At 44.6% G+C, this 25,023-nt stretch overlaps 1 protein-coding gene across 4 annotated transcripts in view; it reads left to right on the top strand.

The window, feature by feature from the left end:
• LOC114584732 (neuronal acetylcholine receptor subunit alpha-7) overlaps window positions 1-23,982 on the top strand; it is a 93,670-nt gene extending 69,688 nt beyond the window's left edge. For 3 of the 4 annotated variants that reach the window (XM_028706781.2, XM_028706783.2, XM_028706784.2), the window contains 6 exons: window positions 5,892-5,971; window positions 8,230-8,397; window positions 11,815-12,009; window positions 19,626-19,712; window positions 20,744-20,853; window positions 23,212-23,982. In XM_028706781.2, the coding sequence (XP_028562614.2) occupies window positions 5,892-5,971; window positions 8,230-8,397; window positions 11,815-12,009; window positions 19,626-19,712; window positions 20,744-20,853; window positions 23,212-23,730 (1,159 nt within the window). In that variant the 3' untranslated portion in view covers window positions 23,731-23,982. The remainder of the gene's footprint in view (window positions 1-5,891; window positions 5,972-8,229; window positions 8,398-11,814; window positions 12,010-19,625; window positions 19,713-20,743; window positions 20,854-23,211) is intronic. The other variant, XM_028706782.2, reaches the window with a different exon arrangement.
• Window positions 23,983-25,023: the final 1,041 nt, after the last annotated feature.

A 25,023-nucleotide genomic window follows, 5' to 3' on the forward strand; every position in this document is an offset into this window, starting at 1 on the left:
ACTGTGAGAACCATGTATAGCACCTTGAGTCCTGCAACATCTGGAGAGCCACAGGTTCCCCAGGCCATGTTAATACCAAGGCTGGGGAACCAGTGGCACTCCAGATGCTCCAACATCCTGTCATTCCCAGCCAGCATGGCCATTGTCAAGGCAGATGGTCAGGGATGGTGTTCATAAGCTATCCCTGTTTTAGATAGAGGAGGATGGATTCCTTCCTGCCTCTGCTAAAACTTTTCAAATTGGTACTGGGCATTTCTACCTATCCCCTTCTCCCATCGAAGCCCAACCCTCTAGCATTGGCACCGCATTGGCTCAACAGGGCTTTGAAGCAGATGCTGCACATCTTATCTAGGATCTGTGTCCAAGACTAGAAGCACTGTTGATTGGACACTGCAGTTGAGGAACCACACCAAAGGCTCTGAGCAACTGACACTATCTTCCCATCTCCTGCCATGTCCCAGGTCCAAGACTGAAAGGATAAAACAATCAAGACATCTGTTTTTGCACCACATCAAAAGTATGCTTTTCTTCCACTGTTTTTCATCCATTGTGGTGCAACACAACTCTGTGGTCACCCTGCTGCCTTGTGGAGGTTTCAATTCTCTTTGAGTTTGGATTTGATATCCCGCCTTTCACTCCCTTTAAGGAGTCTCAAAGCGGCTTACAATCTCCTTTCCCTTCCTCCCCCACAACAAACACTCTGTGAGGTGAGTGGGGCTGAGAGACTTCAGAGAAGTGTGACTGGCCCAAGGTCACCCAGCAGCTGCAGGTGGAGGAGCGGGGAATCGAACCCGGTTCCCCAGATTACGAGACTACCGCTCTTAACCACTACACCACACTGGCTCTCACCACACTGCCATATGTCTGTTGATTGAATGCATCCCTGCTGGGAACAAAGAAACCACATTGCTTCTCTCCATCTCAAAGAGAATCTTTCTTTGGGTTTCCCATCTACTTAGAATAGCCAATATGTCAGCTGCAGCTGCGCCTGCCTCCTCCTTCCATCCACCCACTTGATTAATGTTGCTCTTCCAGGTGGTGTTGACTCGTAATATTGCTTTCACTGTGTGTGGAGAAGATGGGTCTTCTGTCACCCTCCTGAATGCTCCTTCTCTCAAAGCTGACAAACCCACTTTGCTTTTGATATACTCTGAGAACCTCTCGTGCTTTATGTTAAATGATTTGGGATGAACCCTGCTCTAAGGTTCACTGTGCCTACCACGTCCATCTGTCAAGTCCAATGGCTGTTTTAAGCTTAAGCATTTGGGTCATGGCTTGGGTTCTGCATAGATAAGTTTCGGAGGAGAGGAAACCAGAGTCCTCTGAAACCTTTCAGGTGTGAGATGGGTTAGCAGATGTTCAGAGCAGGTGTTCTGTTCTAGATTAATCTTGTTGAAATCATTTGCCCCCTTGTAAATTTGGTTTCTCTCCAAGTTAAAGAAAACTGAAGGAATACCATAGGGGCTTTGTGCATTGGTCAACCTCTACAGTGATACTGAGACAGTGAAACACAGTAAAGTACACAACTTTTGAACACAGTAAGAAGATACAGTTTTGACTGACAGGCAGAAGACAGTGTAGAGTCATAGAACTGTAGAGTTGGAAGCTACCCAAGGGTCATCTAGTCCAACCCCCCTGCAATACAGGAATCACAGCTAAAGAATTCCTGACAGCTGGCCATCCAACCTCTGTTAAAAAACTTCCAAAGAAGGAAAGTCTATTATCTTCTGAGGTAGTCTGCTCCACTATCAAAGATCTCTTACCAGCAGAAAGTCCTTCCTAATGTTTGGTTGGGATCTCTTTTATTGTCATTTGAATCCATTGGTTTGGATTTTATGCTCTGGAGCAGCAGAAAAGAATCCTGGTCTATTTTCCATGTAAAATCCCTTCAGCTGTTTGAAGATGGTTTCATAACTCATAATTTATCCTGAGTGTCTGGTACTTAAACCTCCCTGTATGTGGAGGTTCTGTTTTCGGTTTACTATGGTTAATTGCATTGATAGGCCCATCCTATATAAGAATTGCATTTGCTGGATCTGACAAGCACTCTGCTTCTCTTTGTGACCAAGCTGATGCCTCTAAGAAGCCCACAAAGAAGGAGGGGGAAAGATTTTCTCTGGCTGTTAGTCTTCAGCCACTGCAGTTCAGTGACATAAAGCCTCTGATTATCATGCCTAAAGCCCCATTCACATCATACATTTAAAGCACAATGGTTCCTCTTTAAACTCTTATGCCTTCCCCCAAAGAATTATGGGTGCTGTAGTTTGTAAAAGGTGCTGAGAGTTGTTAGGAGACCCCTTGTTCCCCTCACTGAGCTGCAATTCCCAGTGGTTTAACAGTCAACCCCTCTTCACAGGGATGCCTGGGACTTATAGCACAGGGAAGGAAATAAGGGTCTTTAACAACTCCCACCACACTTTACAAACTAGAGCTCCCAGAATTCTTTGAGGGAGGCCATGGCTGTAGGGGATGATATTATCTTTGTTGCAAAAATGGATTGTTGCTTCAATCAGCCCTGGTAAGTCTATCCTACAGGAGGATTTTAAAAGGAACAATGGTGGTTCCAAGCTAAACGCATCCCTATGCTAAAGGCATTTTGGCAGGCTCCCTTCATTTCTCTCCAGTAATTGTTAACATGCACATTTGCCAATTTGTCAACTTCCACAAGGGTCATTTCTGAAGGGTTGACACTCTGATTTTTTGGAGTCCCCTCCATGTGGCTCTCAATCCCATTAGTGGAGCAGACACCCAACTGATGAGCCCTATGGCATTTGCATAGAGTGGATGGAAACTGAATTCACCAAGTCACCTCTGTGGTTAGGAGTGTCTTATGCCAGCTTTGTCACTCCCTGCCAGAACTGAGCCACTTTCTTACATGTCCACCACATATCTGGATTAGAAGCTAACATTCCGCACCCTCTTCAACAGTTGGATGAGTAGGAGGAGCTAATATGCACTAAGTAGAGGCATGAGGTGCCATTTTCGCACTATTCATAAATCAGTCCAGATTTTCGGTGAAATGTTTGCGTGACCAAGCTAGGGCACCTATGTGTGTGAGTGTGTTAAATCTGCTCCACTTCCATAAGAGTCTTTTCGGGAAATGATACCCAGAAACACAGAGCGACCAATTTCTTCTTAACAGAGCTTCTCAAAGAGTCCTGTGCTTCTCCAGCTGTGAAATCAGAAGAGGGCAAAAGAAATGTAGGGGGCGACCACACTTGAAACACTCTGTGTACTGTTCTCTGGCCACCACACCTCGTTTGTGTGTGTGTGTGTGTGTGTGTGAGAGAGAGAGAGAGAGAGAGAGAGAGAGAGAGAGAGAGAGCTGGAAAAGTTGCATAAAATGCAAAAGAAATAATCAGGATGCTGGAGCAACTACATCAACAATAATTCTTTTATTTGCAGCTTTTTAATTTAGAAAAAAGGCAAGAAAGTGGGAACATGATAGAAGTGTCCATGCATGGTGTGGAGAAAGTAGGCAGAAATAAGTTTTTATCTTTCCAAAGGGGGGTGGATGTCACCCAATGAAACAGACAAAAGGAAGCACTTTCTTTGCATAGTGCATAGTTGGACCATGGAATTTTCCACCACAGTATGTACTAGTGGATATCAACAACTTGGCTTTAAAAGGGGATTAGACAAATTCATGGAAGATAAAGGCACTTGATGGGATGGCAGCACAGGAATCTTTTGTGCAATATGGGGTTTGTACCCACAACACTGAGAGTAAGAGTCTTTCCAGGAGGAAAAGATCCCTGGCTAGTTGTTGGCAGAGATACGGTAATTATGTGGTGATTAATGACAACCAAGACATAAAGGGAGATAGGGAGATAAAGGGTTAACCTCACATGCTCTGAAGAAGACTGTTCTTCAAACTGAGGACAATAGGTTTGTGCCCAGACACCAATAGTCTTGAAGGTTAGCATCAGGTCAGCTAAGCCTCCCCTGTTTTAACTACTTCTGGAATTGGGACTAGCTGTGATTTGGGTAATCTGTCTGCCAATTAAACTTCACATAGAAAGCGAATTGAATGCTGGCATAAACATACATTAACTAACATTAACCAGCAGGCTGAAAAATAATACGAAAGTGTATCTAATTATTTGAGATTAAGAAAGATTACAAATGGATAAGGTTTCTCTGCTTATTAAGAATGGTTATTTTATATTACTTTGAAAACCATCCTTTCTTTGGGATGCTGGCTACAGAAGTGAAGCTACATTCCTGAGCATGGGAAGCCACTTCTGTCTTAAAGAGACAGACACAAGTTTTCAAGGCAGAGGCGGTTAAGGTGGAGACCAATATGGCAAAAATATTGCCCAATATCCCACTGTTGGTATCATGTGACAATTATAGGATGAGCAACTGAAAGAGCTCAGAGCTAAGATGTGTAAAATGCTCAGACCAAATAATAAACCGGGCCTTTGGGGGAAAATACTGATCAAGATTGCCTGGGTAGGAGAGTGAAATGGTAGCAGAGGATGGAATGGATAAGACCTCCACCTGCCTGGAGGAGTGAAACAGACAAATGACAGAGTTGTGATGCCAGAGGAGTGAGATGAAACTATTGACAGAGATAGTAAGAAACATCTTGAGATGGCAGAGATCGAGCCGAGAGAGAAAGGATCCTGTGTACAAGTTGGAGTGACTTCAGAGGAAAAACCTGGCAAGCCTCTGGCAATTATTCTGGAAAAATAATGGAAGAACAGGAAATGGGAGGAACTTTTTTCTAAATGAGGATGGGAAATCATGACCAACAGGAAATGGGATTGGAAGATATGGGATGAATGAATGAATATACAACAAATAAATAACTATTGGTTATTATCCTAATAATGGGTGTTGGAATTCCTTGAAGATAAAGCCATTATATTGGACTGGAAAAAGACTATTCTCAACATTTAGCAACAATAACAATTGAAGAGCCCCCTTTGGACTTTTTGTGTGGAAAAGAAAATGAATGGGGTTGAAGACTAGGAAAATACTGTCTAGCAGATTGAGGAACAGCTGGATATTACCTTGGAATATAGCTGGATGCCATTCTGGAGTGAAAACTTTGAATAACTTACACACATAATTGACAGATGGTGAATCGGAAGTTCTCTTTATTATTTCCCTTCTCTCTTGCTTTCCTTTTCTATTCCCTTTTCTTTATTTCTTGTGCCTTTTCTTTCTCCTATGCATTCTATTTGCCTATGTTTTGTTTTTTGAGGTCCTCTATTCTGGGTTAAGGAGAGTACACACAGGAAGGTGATGAATGTTGGGTGAAAGACCCTGCGTGAGAGGCAGGGAAGGGAAGATTTCCCAGGGTGGGAGAAGAAAGGGAAGCTCCCAGGTGAGAGGTGGGAGGGGCCACACCCTTTGTGTGAGACAAGGGTTAAGATCTACCTCTGACAGAGGGCTTTGTATTTTTTTCTTTTTTGTTATTTCTTTTTTTCATTTTTATTTAGACTAGTCTGTTTTTTATTGTAATATATGCTGAAAAGTTTCAATAAAAATAAATTAAAAAGGAAAAACTTTATGGCTGTAAGCTGTTTGACAGTGGAACGGACTCCCTTGGAATGTGATGGACTCTCCTTCCTTAGAGGTTTTTAAGCAGAGGTTGGGTGGCCACAAGTCAGGGATGGTTTAATTGAAATTCCTCCATTGCCTGCATTGGACTAGATGACTCCTGAGATCCCTTCCAACTCTACAATCCTATGATTCTATGACTGCCCAAAGGTGAGAGGCATTGAGCTTCCTGGCCAAGTGGGAGGATTTGATCCCTGGTTTCCAAGTTCCTAGTCTGAGACTCAAACTGCTATACCACCCAGGCTTCACACCTTGCAGTAAACCATGTTTTATTTTTAAACTGAAGGACTAAATTTGCTTTTCTTCATTATTCATTTTAGTGCTGATGAGCGCTTTGATGCTACATTTCATACCAATGTTTTGGTGAACTCGTCAGGATACTGCCAGTATCTCCCCCCAGGTAAGAATGGTATTTTGCCGTGTGAAAATTCTGCTTTGCAGGGAACCTGGTGTGTTTTCATAGATGAGGAGAGGAGATCAGGAATCAGTCAGACAATAGGCAGACAGAAGTCCCTTATACAACCATAACAGCTTTTGCCACCACCTCAGTAATGTCAGGATGGAAGAAGAAAGAAATGCAACCCAAGATAGAGAAAACTCAAAGCATCAGTGGTTGCCTTTTTATTGAAGGTAGTGCTGTGCTGAAGCCCCCCCCCCTTTCCTACCCAACCATTCCCCATCATTTAATGAAAAATGAAATTGCATTCAAAAATTATGCAAGGAGAGAGAAAATTTAGTTGATTGGGTTGGGTGGAATATTTTGTTTGTGTGTGTCATGTTTTTCTTTTTCTTTTGAGGTGGCCAAGAGGTGTTTGTGACTGTCCTTCCTTTCATTCTTCAAATCATTTCGCCAGCTCTATGCAGCCTTCCTGGTGCCCATGTGTCAGTCAAATCATGAAGTGCCTCCTTTTTCAGATCAGGAAGTCTAGACAGCCAGGGAGGCTGCAAAGTGCTGGGGAAAGACCACTCGCACTCCTGGGGTGAATTTATAAGCCAGTTCTTCCCCAAATGTCCCCCTCTTCTTCACTGTGGCACCCTCCCTCCCTATGCAGTGTGGGTTTTGCTAGTCACCCGTAAAAGGGACTGAGTAGGATTTTCTTTTTTATAGCTCCTCATTGGCCTTGGAATTCCTCTTTTTGCCTGCTTCATACAGTTGGGAGTAATGTATTCAGAATGGCATCTAATTTCTTTCCATCTGGTGTCTGGTTTGGGTAGGAAAGAGAAATTAAAGATCTAGTGGCTAAAATCCTGAGGCATTTATGCAGTGAGGGCACTATTTGGCCACCCTGCACAGCATTTGCTTGGCGGGTTATCGGGGATGCCCTGTGGACTTTGCATGTGCACAGGATGAATGATAAGCCAGCAGAGCCATGATGCGCTTGTCAGGTTAACAGACCCAAGGTCTTGGCAGCAGGGAGGAAGAATTCGCTTGAGCCCTTGCTGCGTGGCCACATGAGACACCTGGAAACATGCCCAGGAGTTGGGAGGGAGATGATTCCTCCCTCCTTAGGGAACTTTTCTGCTTGGACTATGTTCAATTTTGGTGAATGGGTTTTTTCTGCAGATCTTCTATATTGCTATGTTTTAAATGGATATAACCTTTCCCCACTTTAGTCATTGTGCCTTGGGTCTCCTTTATGGGTGTGATGGAAATGCTTCCTGGAAATAGACACACATGCAAATACCTTGGTCACAGAATTCATCTGCAATGAGCAGATGAATTCAACATTATCCCCAATACTGTATTCAAAAGAAGCTAGAAAGAATATTCTGTTCTTTAATAATGAAAATGGAAGCCTCTTTCTCAGGGGAATACATTTTTGAGAAATTGGAGGACAGATTTCAGCACAAGTGAGAATGCTTTCTTGGTGGTGGTGGCCCCCAGATTGTGGAACGCCCTCCCTTCTGAGGTGCGCCATCATGGAACCGTTTCTGGCATCATGTCAAAGTGTTTTTCTTTACCCAGGGCTTTGGGTGAGTGGATGTTTACCCTGTTGGTGTGCTTGGGTTGCCCTTGCAATGGTATCAAGCTTTGTAGTTTCAATGAAATAGTTTGAACAGTTTGTATGTTGTTTTAAATTGTGATATTCCATGAGCCATTCAGTGATGGACAGGCAATAAACACACATAAATAAATCTTATGAGAGTTCATTTTCTAACCATATGAATTTTTCTGGTGTCTCAATTCACACAAGATCATTTCAGTGTGTTGAATTCACTGAAGGTGTGAATCAGTCACAACTGCAAATAATCATGTGAAGTGATGCCTTTGTTCCTGCAGCTGCAATGGATCTGTGAGGTTCACATTTGGAAATACCTGAGGTTGAGCATTTATGTGCGTATGAAATAATTCAGTGGTGGGTGGGTGGCTAGGTGTAAGTGGAAATGTTGTTTTGTGAAATAAAAGCGAAATGAACAACAATCCTCAAATGAGAGAGTACAGAATGTCACTGTTTTGATAACGATGGTGCTGACCTTGATACCCTTATTTTCATTCAGCTTTGGGGAAAAACACTTTCAAGCAGATCAGTTGTTTTAAATGTCAGAGGGTGGGGGCATTTTCCTGCGAGCAGCTATACAAAAGGGAGAGAGAGAATTGCTGAGAAATGTCTGCTCATATATATACATATATTCCCTTCATCCGAAACATCCATCTAGGAATATTCAAGAGTTCTTGCTCCATAGATGTGCGCTGGTTTCCTTTTGATGTCCAGAAATGTAAATTGAAGTTTGGATCCTGGACTTACGGTGGATGGTCTTTGGATTTGCAAATGCAAGAAGCAGAAATATCTGGATACATTTCAAATGGCGAGTGGGATTTAGTCGGTAAGCTGTATGGATATTCCTAAATGCAGTTGCCTTCAGTTCAGTCAGGGAGATTCGCTTCCAGAGATGGAACTGATGTGCCTTAGAATGAACCTTGTCAGTGGCATCGGGATACTCTCTTGGGTCCTGTTTAAATGTTTAGCTGAGCCTTTGTATGTCAATCTTCAATTCCATCTGAAACACAAGTAGTGTTAGATCATTGTCATCATGTTCACACACATTTCTGTTCCTTGGATTTTCAGATTGCGGGGAAGTGCTCCAAGGATTAGGGAAGGATCATAATATTCCTTGAACAATACGAGGGTGGGCCAGTCCTCTCTCCTACATGTTTAATTTAAAAATAAAATAGGATGCTAGCCCTCAGTGGTCCAGTGCTTTGCTGGAAGAACCTTAGAAAAGCCTGCTGGATCAGGTCAATGGCCCATCTCACCCAGTATCATGTCAACATGTTTTTCTTTGCCCAGGCTCTTCTTTACTTAGATGTCTGTCGGAAACCGTCAAGCAGCACTTGACCACAAGAGCCCTCTCTCCTCCTGTGATTTCCAGCAACTGATATGCAGAAGCATTGCTGCCCTTGACAGGAGGCAGAGCATAACCATCCCTGCTAGTAGCTGCTGATAGCCCTCTTCTGTGTATTGATCTAATCCTCTTTTAAAGTCATCCAAGTTGGTGGCCATCACTGCCTCCTGGGGGAAGAAGGTCCAGAGAGCTGCATGATGAAGAAGTACTTTTTCTTCCAACATTCAGCTTCATGGCATGTCCATGAGTCTGGCAGAGTAGAAACTTTATTAATTGTTTTATTACTCTCCCTTCACCATAAGTTCCCAGAATGTATCGTAGCAATTTATAATGAAATATTCAGAACAGTTTAAAGGAAAGTAAACTAAAACACAGTAAGCTATTTTATACTGAGTTGGTCCTTTAGTTCATCTATCTCAGTGTTTCCCAAACTGACTGGCAGCTGCTCTCCAGGGTTTCAGGTGAGGGGATTTCCCAGTCCTACCTGGAGATGCCACTGGGAATTGAACCTGTGACCTTCTTCGTGCAAAGCAGATGCTCTACTGCAGAGCTACAGCTCTGTTTGAATGAAAGGGCTTGGGGGTAAGACTTGCAAAAATTGGCTAAGGGATTTGGGCCTTTCTTCTCTAAAGCACCTAAAGGATAAGCAGAATCTCAGTTAATGCTCTTATACATTGCCTGCATTATCAGTGTTTAATTCTCATAAGCCTGAAGATGAATTTAGCCCCTTGCATTATACAAGTCTTCAAAACAGGCTAAACAGTTTGAACATGCTGCTCTGCACCACACACCACACACATCTGGAGTTTGCATTGCCCAGGTAGATGCAAACTGCAGCCCAGGGAGAGTGATGTAATAACTGAGAAAGGGCACAGGTGTTGGGTGAAATCAGGCCCGATCTTTTTTGAATACAGAAGGTAAGCAGAGTTGGCATGGCAGTAGGGTAAGCATCACTTCCTCCTTCCCCTCAGCCCCTGCCATTGCAAAGACACCTTACTGGGTTGGGGAAGTGCCAGCCTCGCTCCATGGGAATCACACAGCATTGAACCCTGTTGAGGTGTAAGCCAAGCATCCAGGTTCTCACTGGGCATCCAGAGACAGAGATTCCAGTCAGGCAGAGGCCCCAGCATGAGCTTAGGGCATCCCTCAGCCAGCACTCCCCTCAGGCCCCTTATGGGGGTCCACCTTTCCAATGCTATTCTTGCCCAAATTATACAGAATTCATTCAATGCTAAACATAAGTCCACTTGGGGAAAGGTGACCCCCATCTCAACCAGGGGGCCAACTGAGATTGGGAGGGGGAAATCCTTTCCAGCCCTGTCAACCAGTGGCCTAGAAGACCCAGTGAAATTGTAATTCTCATGGCAAAACAGCCTTCCCTTTCCTCATGAGATCTCACAGGGGGATCCCTATTCTGCAAGACCTTAGAAGTGTACTGCCAAGGAGATGTAATTCTACCTCCCTCTTGTTTTCTTGGCTTCTGGTCACCTTGTGTGCAGGTCACACCCAGAATGAGGCTAACAGACCATGGCCTTCCCCCAAGGAAACCTGGGTACTGTAGACTGGTGTGGGTGCTGAGAAGTCTCTTGTAGAAGTACATCTCCCAGGTGTTTCTAACTCTGAGGAAAGAGAGTGAGTTACCAGGGTGAGGAAGAGGAGCCCACTGTTCATACTGATGCCCTGTCTCGTGAGCCATTGAGGCTACAAGTCGGAGTAACATCTGGGTGATCACCCTCCACTGATGGCCACAAAAGTTTGCCTTCCCCAATACGTCTCAGGACAAATCTTGGTCATTTGGGGGTTAACAATATGGTGGTTAGGACAGTGAAAGTGGAATTGTTCCATTACAAGCAGCACTGCCTGTTGTGTTAGCAAAACAAATTAAAACAGAACAAAGAAGCTTCTTCTACCAAGGGATGGCCTACACATAGCGGCAGCAAAGCTTGACAAAATCCAGGCAGTTTCCTCCACCAACCACTGACCAGAGCTAGATTTGCTTAGCTTCAGCAAGGTGGATACCTCAAGAGTATTTTGACCAGGAAGGAGTAACATTTTTTTGCTACTAGGTAGTGGCTGAGTGATCAGGGGTGCTATGATTGGAGTCGGCAGTGAGTGGGACCTGGGTTCACACACACACACACACACACACACACACACACACACACGAAGGAGATATGCAGGGAGCCCTGCTACCTCTTCATCATCCTAAGAACATATGAAGAACCCTGCTGAATGGCCCATCTAGTCCAGCATCCTGTTCTCACAGTGGCCAACTAGATGCCAGACAAGCAGGGCATGAAGGCAACAGCATTCTTCCTACTTGTGATTTACAGTTACTGGTGTTCAGAGGCCTGCCACCGACAATAGTGGAAGCAGAACATAGTCATCATGGCTAGTAGTCACTGCTAGCCTTATCTTCCCCCTTACAGATGTGCTCCCTCAGCTGCTAAACCTCTGCTTGGTGGAGTGATGGGAGGCAGAGCAGTTTTACATGTGGGGGGAAGCACATGGGATGACTCTCCTGACACACACTGTCATCCCCATCACAATCATGCTGCTACCAGACAGGGTGCCAGTATCACACAACCAAAGCAGTATTTGGTAGGCTGGAGAACGATAATTTCTGATGACAGATAATCATTTATTTGTATCAGTTGCTGTCCTTTGCTAAGCTCCCTGAATGGGGAGGCAGCAACCTTTGGAAGCAGGTAGTGATGTTGGTGGTAACAGAGGGGCGGCTGGAGGATCCATGTGGGCTTCAGTGAAGTTCTGCCAGGGCCACAGATGGCCTGGGAGCCATGAGGTGCCCACATCTGCTCTCAGCAATAACCCTGGGAGACTTTTCTTAGTAATTGCTTTGGTGAAATTCACAGGAGACCTTTTGTCCCACCCCCACAGGTGTTCCTGGGAAAAGAACCGAATCTTTCTATGACTGTTGCAAAGAGCCTTATCCAGATGTGACCTTTACGGTGACGATGCGACGGAGGACTCTGTATTATGGGCTCAATCTTCTCATCCCCTGTGTGCTGATCTCAGCTCTTGCCCTTCTCGTTTTCCTGCTTCCAGCCGACTCTGGGGAGAAGATTTCACTCGGTAAACATATTATTCTATTTGTTTATAAGCAAAGCTATTTTGCATGCATTTTCAGCTTAAATGTCACAGTCAGTTTCTGGCAAGGAGAAAGTAGTTACAAGTGGAAACTCTCAAGAAGTCACAGAATGCATGGCCCAGGGATAGAGAGAGAAGGAAGATGAATGAAAAGGGGACAGAACCTATTCATGGCACAATCACAGAAGGAGGGATACTGCAGTGCAGACTGTATATGTGCCCAAGAAATGGGATGGATGAATCTGTCAAATGCAATTTCTTTCGCTTTCATCCCCCCCCCCATTCTGAAGTTCAGTTCACTACATTTCTGCACCAGTTTGCATTTTTTAAAAAGAAGGAAATGTGTCTGTAGTTCTAATGCAGATTTTAAATTCATCCATTTGTTGCGTGAATTTTGGCTAGACATTTTTCAAGTATCCCCACCCTCATGAGGGATATTGTACTATTTTTCTGCTAATGTATTGGGATGTGTTGCTGAGTAGGGACAACAGACATAAAGTGTCTCCCCTCCCTCTCCTAGGATGATGTTGGCTGCACCCAATTCCATGCCTTGTTAACCCTAAACCCAGGCAATAGCAGCACCCTGTACCTCCACCACCTGCCCCCTCTGACCCAGAAACATGGTGCTGCTGTTTGTTCTTTGCACAGCCACTCAGTCCCACCACAGGAGAAGTCAAGATACTGCAACCGCCTTCAATTAGGGGAAGGTGTGAGAGGGCTGTGTGGGTGTGGGCAGGTGTGCCATTGGGCCCCCCAATTTTTTTCAAGGAAGGGACCTCCTCAAAATTCCCTGGCAGCTGTGCGTGCACAGTTTAAGAAAGGTATTGACAAGCTGGAAGGTGTGCAGAGCACGATGACCAAGATGATCAAGGGTCTGGAAACCAAACCTTATGAGAAATGATTAAGGGAGCGGGGTATGTTTAGCATGAAGAAGAGAAGACTGAGAGGTGAACTATCTTGAAATATCTGAAGGGCTGCCATATGGAAGATGTAGCAAGCTTATTTTTTGCTGCTTCAAAGGGCAAAACCTGAACCAATGGATTACAAGAAAGGAGGTTTGGGCTCAACAATAGGAATAACTTTCAGATGGGAAGAGATTTGGTTCTTTGGTTATAATTATTTCTGCATTGCAGGGGGTTGAAGTGCATTACCCTTGGGATACCTTCCCACTCTACATCTCTGTGATGGATTGTAGAGGCCTTGTAATTGTCCTCCAAAGACCACAGGCCTCTGATATAGGCCTTTCAATTGTCTAGAATTCTCATTGTGGAGTTCACAAGAGCTCTTCGTGTGGATTTTTTTTATCACGATCATCATCATCACCACCATCATTATAGCAGAGCAATGGAAGATATCTATATCTATCTATATCTATATCTATATCTATATCTATATCTATATCTATATCTATATCTATATCTATCTATATCTATATCTATATCTATATCATCTCTCTCTCTATAACTTACATGAAGCTTTAATTCTTTTTTTAAAAGTCTACTGTGGCTGAATTTAAGAAAAAAGCAAACAAATAAACAATCCCAGGCTCTCAGTGCCCCACAGGTACTTCTTGCAACAGCAATGAACCCAGGAAAATATAGATGTAGGAAAAGAACAGCAGCCTCCCCGCCCCCTCAAAAATTGCAGGTTTTGAAAGGATCAAACTGTGTACATACCATGAAAGCACATGACATCCCCAAAAGAATCCTGGGAGCTGTAGTCTGGGATTTCAAGCTCTGTGAGGGGTAAACTATAGTTTCCAGGGATTTTTTTTTTTTGGGGGGGGGAGGAGTCATGCTTAAAATGTATGGTGTATACACAGCCCCAGTCCATCATCTTGGTTCAAAATGGCATCCAACCGTATCCCAACATAGAAGAAAGCCTGCTTCTTGATCTCAAAAACAATCATGTAAAATTTGCTTCTGGTTTTTTAAGAAGTGTCCAAATCCATAGTGAACAAATAACTTTCAAAAATATATTGTAGAGAAACAGTTATTCTGTAAAAAAATAAAAGTACTGAATCCCAAGCCGGAATTAAGATTGCCGGAAGAAATATCAACAACCTCAGATATGCAGATGACACAACCTTGATGGCAGAAAGTGAGGAGGAATTAAAGAACCTTTTAATGAGGGTGAAAGAGGAGAGCGCAAAATATGGTCTGAAGCTCAACATCAAAAAAACGAAGATCATGGCCACTGGTCCCATCACCTCCTGGCAAATAGAAAGGGAAGAAATGGAGGCAGTGAGAGATTTTACTTTCTTGGGCTCCATGATCACTGCAGATGGTGACAGCAGCCACGAAATTAAAAGACGCCTGCTTCTTGGGAGAAGGGCAATGACAGGCCTAGACAGCATCTTGAGAAGTAGAGACGTCACCTTGCCAACAAAGGTCCATATAGTTAAAGCGATGGTTTTCCCAGTAGTGATGTATGGAAGTGAGAGCTGGACCATAAAGAAGGCTGATCGCCGAAGAATTGATGCTTTTGAATTATGGTGCTGGAGAAGACTCTTGAGAGTCCCATGGACTGCAAGAAGATCAAACGCATCCATTCTTAAGGAAATCAGCCCTGAGTGCTCACTGGAAGGACAGATCCTGAAGCTGAGGCTCCAATACTTTGGCCACCTCATGAGAAGAGAAGACTCCCTGGAAAAGACCCTGATGTTGGGAAAGATGGAGGGCACAAGGAGAAGGGGACGAAAGAGGACAAGATGGTTGGACAGTGTTCTCGAAGCTACTAGCATGAGTTTGACCAGACTGCGGGAGGCGGTGGAAGACAGAAGTGCCTGGCGTGCTCTGGTCCATGGGGTCACGAAGAGTCGGACACGACTAAACGACTAAACAACGAATTAATTTGACTGCTTTTGTTTATACTTACACTCTTGAGAATTTCATTCTGGGAATTTACGAAACGCATTTAAATTAAATTGAAGCATTAGTGCACAGTATATTGCCTGGTGTGCTCTGGTCCATGGGGTCACGAAGAGTCGGACACGACTAAACAACTAAACAACAACAACAATGGGCATTTGTTCAGGGTTAAACTTTTGTTCTTGCTTTGTTTGCTATTATTGGGAAAGGACACATCTGCAAAAGATGGCTCACATTGGCATCTTTCCCTGTGCAAGTGATGAGCAATGAAAAAAAAGAGCCAAAGGTCACAATTCACAACCCTACAAAAATACACAGAAGGGAGGAGAAACATTCTGGGCTCTTTCCAAGTCAATAATGAATATGATGATGATAATAATAATAATAATAATAATAATAATAATAATAATAATAATAATTTTTTTTTTATTTATACCCCACCCTCCCCAGCCAAGGCCGGGCTCAGAGCGGCTTACAAGCAATAATAAAAACAAGTTGAATGATTACAACTTAAAAACAAAATTAAAATACAACATTAAAATATTACAACATTAAAATAAAATGTAGCCTCAATGCAGGAGGAGAAGGAAAGAAAAAAAGAAAGAGAGGGAGGGAATCAAATTGGCTCCAAGCCAAAGGCCAGGTGGAACAACTCTGTCTTACAGGCCCTGCGGAAAGAAATCAGATCCTGCAGGGCCCTGGTCTCATGAGGCAGAGCGTTCCACCAGGCCGGAGCCAGAGTTGAAAAGGCCCTGGCTCTGGTTGAAGCCAATCTAACTTCCTTAGGGCCCAGGACCACTAGGGTGTTACTATTTATGGACCGTGGGGCATACCGGGAGAGGCGGTCCCGTAGGTACGAGGGTCCTAGGCCATGAAGGGCTTTAAAGGTCAAAACCAGCACTTTAAATCTGACCCTGTACTCCACCGGGAGCCAGTGCAGCTGGAAAAGCACTGGGTGAATATGCTCCCATGGCAGGGACCCCGTGAGGAGCCTCGCTGCAGCATTCTGCACCCGCTGGAGTTTCTGGGACAGCTTCAAGGGCAGCCCCGGGTAGAGCGAATTACAGTAGTCAAGCCTGGAGATGACCATCGCATGGATCACTGTGGCCAGGTCGGGGCGGGAAAGGTAAGGGACCAACTGCTTGATGCGGCGAAGGTGGAAAAATGTTGCCTTGGCTGTTGCTGTAACTTGCGCCTCCATGGAAAGGGAGGCGTCAAGGATTACACCCAAACTCTTAACGGAAGGCAATGGCACTAATTGGGCCCCCGCAAGAGAAGGGAGTTGGTCCTTCATCCCCATGCCATCCCGACCCAGCCATAGGACCTCTGTCTTCGAAGGATTTAGTTTCAATAGGCTCCCACGAAACCATCCAGCCACAGCTTCCAAGCATCTGGTCAGTGTGTTCGGGGCTGAGTCGGTGTGGCCATCCATCAACAGATAGAGCTGAGTGTCATCAGCATATTGGTGACAGCCCAGCCCAAAGCTCCGGATAATCTGGGCAAGGGAGCACATAAAGATGTTAAAAAGCATCGGGGAGAGAATTGCGCCCTGCGACACTCCACACACCAAGGAATGTCGCGATGACATTTCCCTCCCTAAGGCCACCCTCTGTCCCCAACCAGAGATAAAAGAGCACAGCCAGTTACGGGCTATGCCCTGTATCCCCACGTCTGCGAGGTGGTGGTCCAGAAGATCATGATCGACCATGTCAAAGGCCGCTGACAAATCTAAAAGGATCAGCAGTCCTGACCCGCCTCGATCCAGTTGTCTACGGAGATCATCTGTTAGGGCAACCAGAGCCGTCTCGGTCCCAAAACCAGGACGGAAACCAGACTGAAATGGATCTAAAGCCGATGTTTCCTCCAGAAACCTACCAAGCTGTTCAGCAACCGCTCTCTCAATTACCTTACCCATATATGGAAGATTTGAAACTGGGCAGTAATTGGATAGGTCTAAGGGATCTAATGAAGTTTTCTTTAAGAGTGGTAGTAGTAGTAGTAGTAGTAGTAGTAGTAGTAGTAATGCAATTAAGGCTGCACATATAGGAAACAAAGGAAGCCTGCTGTCAGGACTGGAGTCAGATGCAGGTCAGCAAGCAAGAAACAAGAGTTTCTCCAAGAAGCTAACTCTTTATTCAAAGAAACGGCATACAACTCAGCAATACATCCCAGCAAGTATTGCCCCAGTAGAGCAGTTGCCAGGACTGAGGTTCCCCACCTTCACCCACCTCCAAGCCTCCTACTTTGCCAGAAGTTTCCCAAGCAGTCTCAAACTTCAACAGGGCATCTCCAATCTCTGTTCCACTCTGTGCATCACTCTGTGTGTCCTTGGAGACAAGTGGGGAGGGGAGCTTGTCACAGTAGGACAATCTGTATTCTTCTGCAGCCTGTGCCCCACCCCCACCTCTGCTTCAGCCTCTGAGTCAGAACTGCTCTCTGTCACAGGCTCTCCTTGCTCACCAAATCCTGTTGCCCCTTCAGCCTCCAACAACTCATAGAATCATAAAATCGTAGAGTTTCATCCAATCCAACCCCTGCAATGCAGGAATCTCAGCTAAAGCAGCCATGACAGATGATCATCCAACCTCTGCTTAAAAACCTCCAAGAAAGGAGAGTCCACCACCACTTGTGGGAGTCTGTTCCACTGCTGAACAACTCTTACTGTCAGAAAGTCCTGCCTTCCAGAGCAGGAGAAAACAGCTTGTTCCCTCTTCCATGTGACAGCCCTTGAGATATTGGAAGATGGCTGTCATATCTCTCTTATTCTCCTCTTTTCCAGGCTAAACATACCCAGCTCCTTCAAACACTCCTCGTAAGGCTTGGTTTGTAGACCCTTGATCATTTTGGTTGCCCTCCTCTGCACACATTTCAGCTTGTCAACATCCTTCTTAAATTGTGGTGCATGCCCAGAATTGGACACAGTATTCCAGATGTGGTCTGACCAAGTTAGAAGAGAGTGGTACTATTACTTCCCTTGATCTGGACACTAGGCTTTTGTTGATGCAGCCTAGAATAGCATTGGATTTTTTTTTTTTGCTGCTGCATGACACCGTTGACTCATGTTCAGCTTGTGGTCCACTAAGACCCCTAGATCCTTTTCAAATGTACCACTGGCAAGCCAGGTGCCCCCCATCTTATATTTATGCATCTGGTTCTTCCTGCCTAAATGCAGAACTGTACATTTGTCCCTATTGAAATTCATTTTGTTAACTTGTGCTCAGTTCTCCAATCTGTTAAGGTCATTTTGAATCCCGATTCTGTCTTCTGCATTATTAGCTACCCCTCCCAGTTTGGTGTCATCTGCAAATTTCATGAGCATTCCCTTAATTCCTTTGTCCAAGTCTTTTTAATAAACACATTGAACAACAACGTGCCCAGGACACCACCATGCAGCACCCCACTTGTCACTTTTCCCCAGGATGGTGAGGAACCATTAATGAGTACTCTTTGGGTTCAGTCAGTCATCCAGCTACAAATCCACCTAAAAGTTACCTCGTTCAACCTACATTTTACTAGCTTCCTCAGGGGGGACTTTGTCAAAAGCCTTACTGAAGTTAAGATACACCATGTCCACAGCATTCCCCATATCCACCCAACTTGTAACTCTATCAAAAAAAGGAATGAGATTCATCTGACATGACTTGTTTTTGAGAAACCCATGCTGGGTCTTAGTCATCACAGCATCCTTAGTCATCCACAGCCACCACAGCAATGCTTACAGATTGACTGTTGAATTATGTGTTCTAGGACATTTTATGGTATTGATGTCAAGCTCACCGGTCAGTAGTTACCTGGTTTTTCTGCCTCCCGCCTTTTGAAGTTGGGGACATTTGTCAGCCTCCAGTCTGCAGGGATCTCACCTGTTCTCTAAGAATTCTCAAAGGTCATAGACAAAGGCTCTGAGATTACACCCGCAAGCTCCTTCATCAGGTTGATCAAGTTCATCAGGTCCTGGAGATCTGAATTTATTTAAAGTAGCTGAGTGCTCTCTTACCACCTCTTTTCCTATCTTGCGCTGCAGCTCCCTCCTTACACCATTTATTCTCTTATCACCAGGGTGGGCATCACTTTCCTTTTGGGTGAAGACAGAGGCAAAGCAGGTGTTGAGCAGTTCCGCCTTCCCTCTGTCCCCCAATAGCGTTTCTCCATCTTCTCCATACAGAGGACCTACAACTTGCTTGTTCTTCCTCTTGGTTCAAACATAGCCACAGAAACCTTTTAAATTATTTTAAACCTCTCTTGCAAGCTCATTCTGAGCTTTAGCCAGCCTGACCTTCACTTTGCAACTGTTGGCTAGTTGTGTCTACTCCTCTTTTGTGATTTCCCCTTTCTTCCATTTCTTACACATTCTTGTTGGAATTGTCTGCCTTTGGAATTGTCTGCCTTCAATATTTCTCCTTGTAGAAACTCCCATCCTTCTTGGATTCCCTTCTCTTTGACTATTTCTGACCACAGGATCTCACCCACGTGTCCTAGTGTTATATGAGAGGGTGAGGCTTTTCTTTATCTTCTCTCTATATATCATGAATAATTTTATAAACTTCTATCATGTCACCTCTTACTTGCCTTTTTTTCTAAATAAAAAAGCCCCTAGCTCTGCAACCTTTCCTTGTAGGGGAAGAAATACATATTTTCATTAGTATGTGAGCCTCTTAATAATTTCATTCCTCTTTTCCTCAACCCCGAGAGTGCCTTTATGTCCTGATTCCATACCAATACTTTGCCTTTCAGGAATCACCGTTTTACTCTCCCTCACAGTGTTTATGCTCCTGGTGGCCGAAATTATGCCAGCGACATCTGATTCAGTGCCATTAATAGGTGAGTAACAGCAGTATTAATGTTCAGTGAGCAATTTTATATTCAAACTTGCAACAAGGCCACAATAATATAGATCAGGAATTGTGTGTGTTCAGTAGATTTACTGGTTTAGAAGTCTTGGCTTATTGTTTTGGGGTAGGAAATTGCACAGTTGGCAAATATTCGGTGAGGAAAGAAATTACAATGCTTAAAAGTAAAAGGTTTATGCTGTGGTGCTGGTAGCCAATTAAGTGGTTAATTCTACTGCCATGACCCAGAGCCTCCAACATGTAGGGGCTTCTAATCTCTTCATTCATTCTATAAAAAGAGAGTCAGTGTGGTTACACCAGGGTTCAAATCCGCATTGGGTGACCTTGGGTCACTGCCTCTCAGTCTAACCCAACTCACAGATTTGTTGTGAGGATAAAATGGAGAAGGGGAGAACCAGAGACACCACCTTGGGCTCCTTGGAGGAGAGGTGAGGTATAAATGCAATAAATAAATAAAAGGAATTAAATACTGCACATGTGCAGAAGTATTTCCTGTCTTGCACTCATCCTGTGCTTACTTTCTGGCAGGATAGAATAAAATGCCCATATCCACAGGGGGCTCTGTGCACTCCATCCTTTGGATCCAGGATGTAGGGCTATCCAATATTTGTGGAGTTGGAAGGGACTACAAGGGTCATCTAGTTCAACTCCCTGCCATGCAGGAATCTCCCCAATGTAGGGCTCAAACCCATGATCCTGAGATTAAGTCTCATGCTGTACCAACTGCACTGTCCTCTCTCCCATGGCTTTCCAGACTGTCCTTAGACTCAAGCTTCCATCAGTCCGCAGCCAGCATGGCCAATGGCCAGGAATGGGTGGGTGTTGTAGTCCAACAGTGTTTGGACTACAATGTTAGACTATTAGGTGAATGACAGCTATTTGAAGTGGCATTGCAGCCTAAATTCTCCCCATAACCTGGTCATTATTTCCTCCTCCTCCTCCTCCTCCTCCTCCTCCTCCTCCTCCTCCTCCTCTTCATCTTCTTCTCCTCTCCATTTGCAGCACAGTATTTTGCAAGCACCATGATTATTGTCGGACTTTCAGTTGTGGTTACCGTGATCGTTTTGCAGTATCACCACCATGATCCAGATGGGGGGAAAATGCCCAAGTGGGTAAGAGCCCAGATGATGCATATTTTCCCCTCCCTGTCTCTATATAACTGAAACCCTGCAGATCACAGTCCTGCTACAGGAGCAGGCAAGTCATTCTTGTTCCCCATATATTAGTTGGATGAGGCAGCAAACGGAAATGGTTTGATAACACATATGTCTTTGCAAGCATAGTTCAGCCATACATCAGAGATGGGGGACCTGTGGTCCTTCAGCCACCATGGCCAATGGTCAAGGATGATGGGAGGTGGAGTTCTGGAGGCAACAGGTCAGGAGCATTGCTAGTGAGTGGCTCAGGGGACCTGAACCTTGGATTTTTCTGCCTGGTCCCTGGTCTCCTATAATTCTAACTTCAAAAAACATTTCTAAAAATCTTTACTTATGAAGTGGCTGGAGGTGCTTCAAACTGCAGTCAGATCTCAGCCATTGGAGCAGATTCTACTCATCCCAAACAAACATATGTATGCATTTGTGTCTTCAGACTTCACTATGTTTAAATACATACTCCTTCTATGTTGTCAAATGAAAGGCAGTATGTTAGGCTGTATGGAATAAGGCATCAAGGTCCATCATGATGCCCTCCCATAAAAATGATCTCAGGACTTCTGCTTGAGACCTTTGTGAGCTATTACCAGTCAGGGCTGAGTGTGCTAGGCAAGATGGACCATTGATTTCGCTAATCACCAGGTAGTTTCTTAACAAACAAACAGTAGAGAGGATGAAGACAGGATATTCAAAAGTGGTTTATGAGTTTCTGTGAGATCTTTTTTTTTTTTTTTTTTTTTGCATTAGGTGATATATATAGCCCCAACATCTGGTTTAAGAATAGCTCTCAAACATTCCTGCACCGAGAGAGTTTGAACTGTCAATAAAAAATGCAAAACTGAAGATGATTAAAAATAGTGTGTTAAATTTGATTGAAAACAGTATTTTGATTTTGGAGAGTTTGAGATGAAAACAGGAGGAAACTGGGCAAATTGCAAAGCCTAGACATTATTGTCTTAAGAGAGAGAGAGAGAGAGATCTGAACAAAAAGAAAAAAAATTCCTTCCAGTAGCACCTTAAAGACCAACTAAGTTAGTTCTTGGTACAGTATGAGCTTTCGTGTGCATGCACACATGCACACGAAAGCTCATACTGTACCAAGAACTAACTTAGTTGGTCTTTAAGGTGCTACTGGAAGGAATTTTTTTTGTTTTGACTATGGCAGACCAACACGGCTACCTATCTGTAACTGAACAAAAAGGTTTTTGTAAAGTAGTTTATCTGGAAGACACTTTGCACATGTGTGGCTCAGAAGCCAATGGGGAGGTTTGATTTCACAAGACCCTGGCTCATACACAGGGCCAGCCAAAAACATTTTGGCCCCTGAGGTGGACCCCAAAATGGAGCCCCTCTCCTCACTAGGGAAGAAAGGGTGAGGGAAGAACTACATCAGGAACGGGGCGGGGAGGGGAGAGAAAGATCTAAATTGGAATCTGCTGCCCCCGTGGATCCTGCTGCCTGAGGTGGTTGCCTCATCTTGCCTCATGGGTGGGCCAGCCCTGCTCATACATTCAGCTAGGACAGTTTGGCAGTAGAAGAAGTAGAGAAGCAACAGGAGCCTTTTTGTAGCATCCAGTACAATCTGGGCCATCCAAGTGTGTACCTAATTAATATGATCTTTCCCTCACTCTTTTGAGGGGAGAATTGTGTAAGCTGGCCTTCATGTGACTGGCTAGTCATGTAACTAGCACATGTGGCCCTCCAGATGTTGCTGAACTAAAACTCCCATCATCTCTTACCATTGGCCATGTTGGCTGATGGAAGCAGGAGTCAAATAACATCTGGAGGGTCACAGGTAGGGATGGAAAGAATCATAGAACTGTAGAGTTGGTAGGGACCCCAGGGGTCATCCAGCCCAATGTCCTGCAATGAAGAATCACTGCTAAAGAATCCCTGGCAGATGGCCATACAACCTCCATTTAAAAACTTCCAGTGAAGGAGGGTCCACCACCTTCTACAGTAGTCCATTTCATAGTCCAACAGCACTGACTTTCTTCCTAAAGTTATCTAGCAACATCTGGAAAGCCACAGGTGCCCATCCCTGTTTCGGCTGGATATTCTAGGCATTGAACCTGGCACCTCCTGCATGCTAAGAATGTGCTCTTCCACTGTGCTTTGGGCTCCCCTTTAAAGACTGCTCCTCCTCCACACTCTTGTAGTGCTAGCCCCCAACTGAATGTATGAACCAGAGTGGAGTGCAGGCACAGGGCTCATTGGTCAATGACCTTGCCATTGCTAGACAAGCAAGTAACATGCAAGGGGCCAGATATCTTCCAAGATATAATAGCTATGGTGTGTTTTTATACATTTTCCCAGACCAGAATCATCCTTCTCAACTGGTGTGCCTGGTTCCTGAGAATGAAAAGACCAGGGGAGGACAAAGTGCGACCAGCATGCCAGCATAAACAGCGTCGATGCAGTATGTCCAGCATAGATGTAAACACTGTGAGTGGGCAGCAATCCAGTAATGGGAATATGCTCTACATAGGCTTCAGAGGCCTGGAAGGTGTCCATTGCACCCCTACCACTGATTCCGGTGTGATCTGTGGGAGAATGACTTGCTCCCCGACTGACGAAGACAACCTCCTTCACAGTGGACATCCGTCTGAAACTGACCCAGAACTGGCAAAGATCCTAGAGGAGGTCCGATATATTGCCAACCGGTTCCGAGACCAGGATGAGGCAGAAGCCATTTGCAATGAATGGAAGTTTGCTGCTTCTGTTGTGGACCGCCTCTGTTTGATGGCTTTTTCGGTCTTCACAATAATTTGTACCATTGGCATCTTAATGTCGGCCCCCAATTTTGTAGAGGCTGTTTCTAAAGATTTTGCTTGACCTGCACTTGTGGACTTGCAAAAAAAGTTTTTTTTATGTTGGCAATCTATTAAAATATGTTAAGTAGCAATAGCATATTCAGTGCACTTGGCTTATATAGGATGTATGGATGCAAACTTCTTTTGGGAGGTACAGTCTAAGAAACGGACAGTATCAGTGTTAATAGCCTTGGCAACTGCTGGGGGCTTCTGTATACTGCACCATCTCCCCAATTTACCAAATCTGGTGCCCAGAATAAATTATTTAAGTCTATTTGCATCTTCTTTGCATTGTTTATTTTTATGTTCCTATATGCCTTCACACTTTCCCACCCCACATGTTAGACACTGTCTTTATTTCAAAAGAGATGAGAACCAGAGGCCATTGGGATGGCAAATTGAGCACCAGGTCCTCATTTCCATACATGGAAAGCTAGCATACCTGGAGTACATACAGAATATAGGCAACTCTGATCATTTGTGTTCCTGCCAAATGGTTACCAGATTTGGTCTTGATGACTACTGATAGGAACAGTGGAGGCTGGCCCACTGGGGGGCAGGGGGAACTGCCCCACCAACCTCAGCCTGCCCTCAGCCAGCCCCACCTGCCTTCCTTCCTACTTACAAGTAGTCAAGGGGCTTGCCTTGTCTGCCAGCTCCATCCTCCTTGATCTCAGTATTGCCCCTTTTACATCTCAGCAGTAGGGAGGAAGACTGGGACAAAACTATTAATTGGTTCTGCCTGTCATTGGCTCTGGCTCCACATCCTGTTGGCCTCTCCTCCTTCCACCCCACAAATCCCAATGGACAGCAATCTCCAGTGCATAGGAAGGACTCCTGCGTGAGTGCCTAAGGACCCCGCTCCTGCCACTCACCACTTGGCCCAGGGCGGGGCCTGACAGGCCTCATAAGAACGGTTGCTGCTACTGCTGCTGCTGTCCAGGAGGACTTGGAGGGGTGCAGAGTTCTTTTTAAAATGTTTTGAAATTTTCTTTTTCCCTTTTGAATTTTTTTTTTTTTTTGGGGTGGGGTGGGTGGGATGGATGTTTGGTTGGGCTTGGGAATTTGTTTGATTTTGATGTGTTTGTAATTTTTACAGTTTTTTGTTAGTATTGTTTTATTGTGTTTTTTTTTAAAAGAGTTTTATTTTGTTCTTAAGGGGAGGGCTGCCGGGGAGTGGGTCCCAGCCAACAAAATGGCTGGGGCATGTTCCACAGGGGGGATGCACTGGGACAACCAATCTCAGTGATCACGGGTAGGAAGACTTTCTTCACCGCCTCTATTCCATCTGCAGAAAACAGCAGCAGGAGACTCT

The sequence above is a fragment of the Podarcis muralis genome, chromosome 14, assembly GCF_964188315.1.
Source record: "Podarcis muralis chromosome 14, rPodMur119.hap1.1, whole genome shotgun sequence".
Taxonomy (NCBI): domain Eukaryota; kingdom Metazoa; phylum Chordata; class Lepidosauria; order Squamata; family Lacertidae; genus Podarcis; species Podarcis muralis.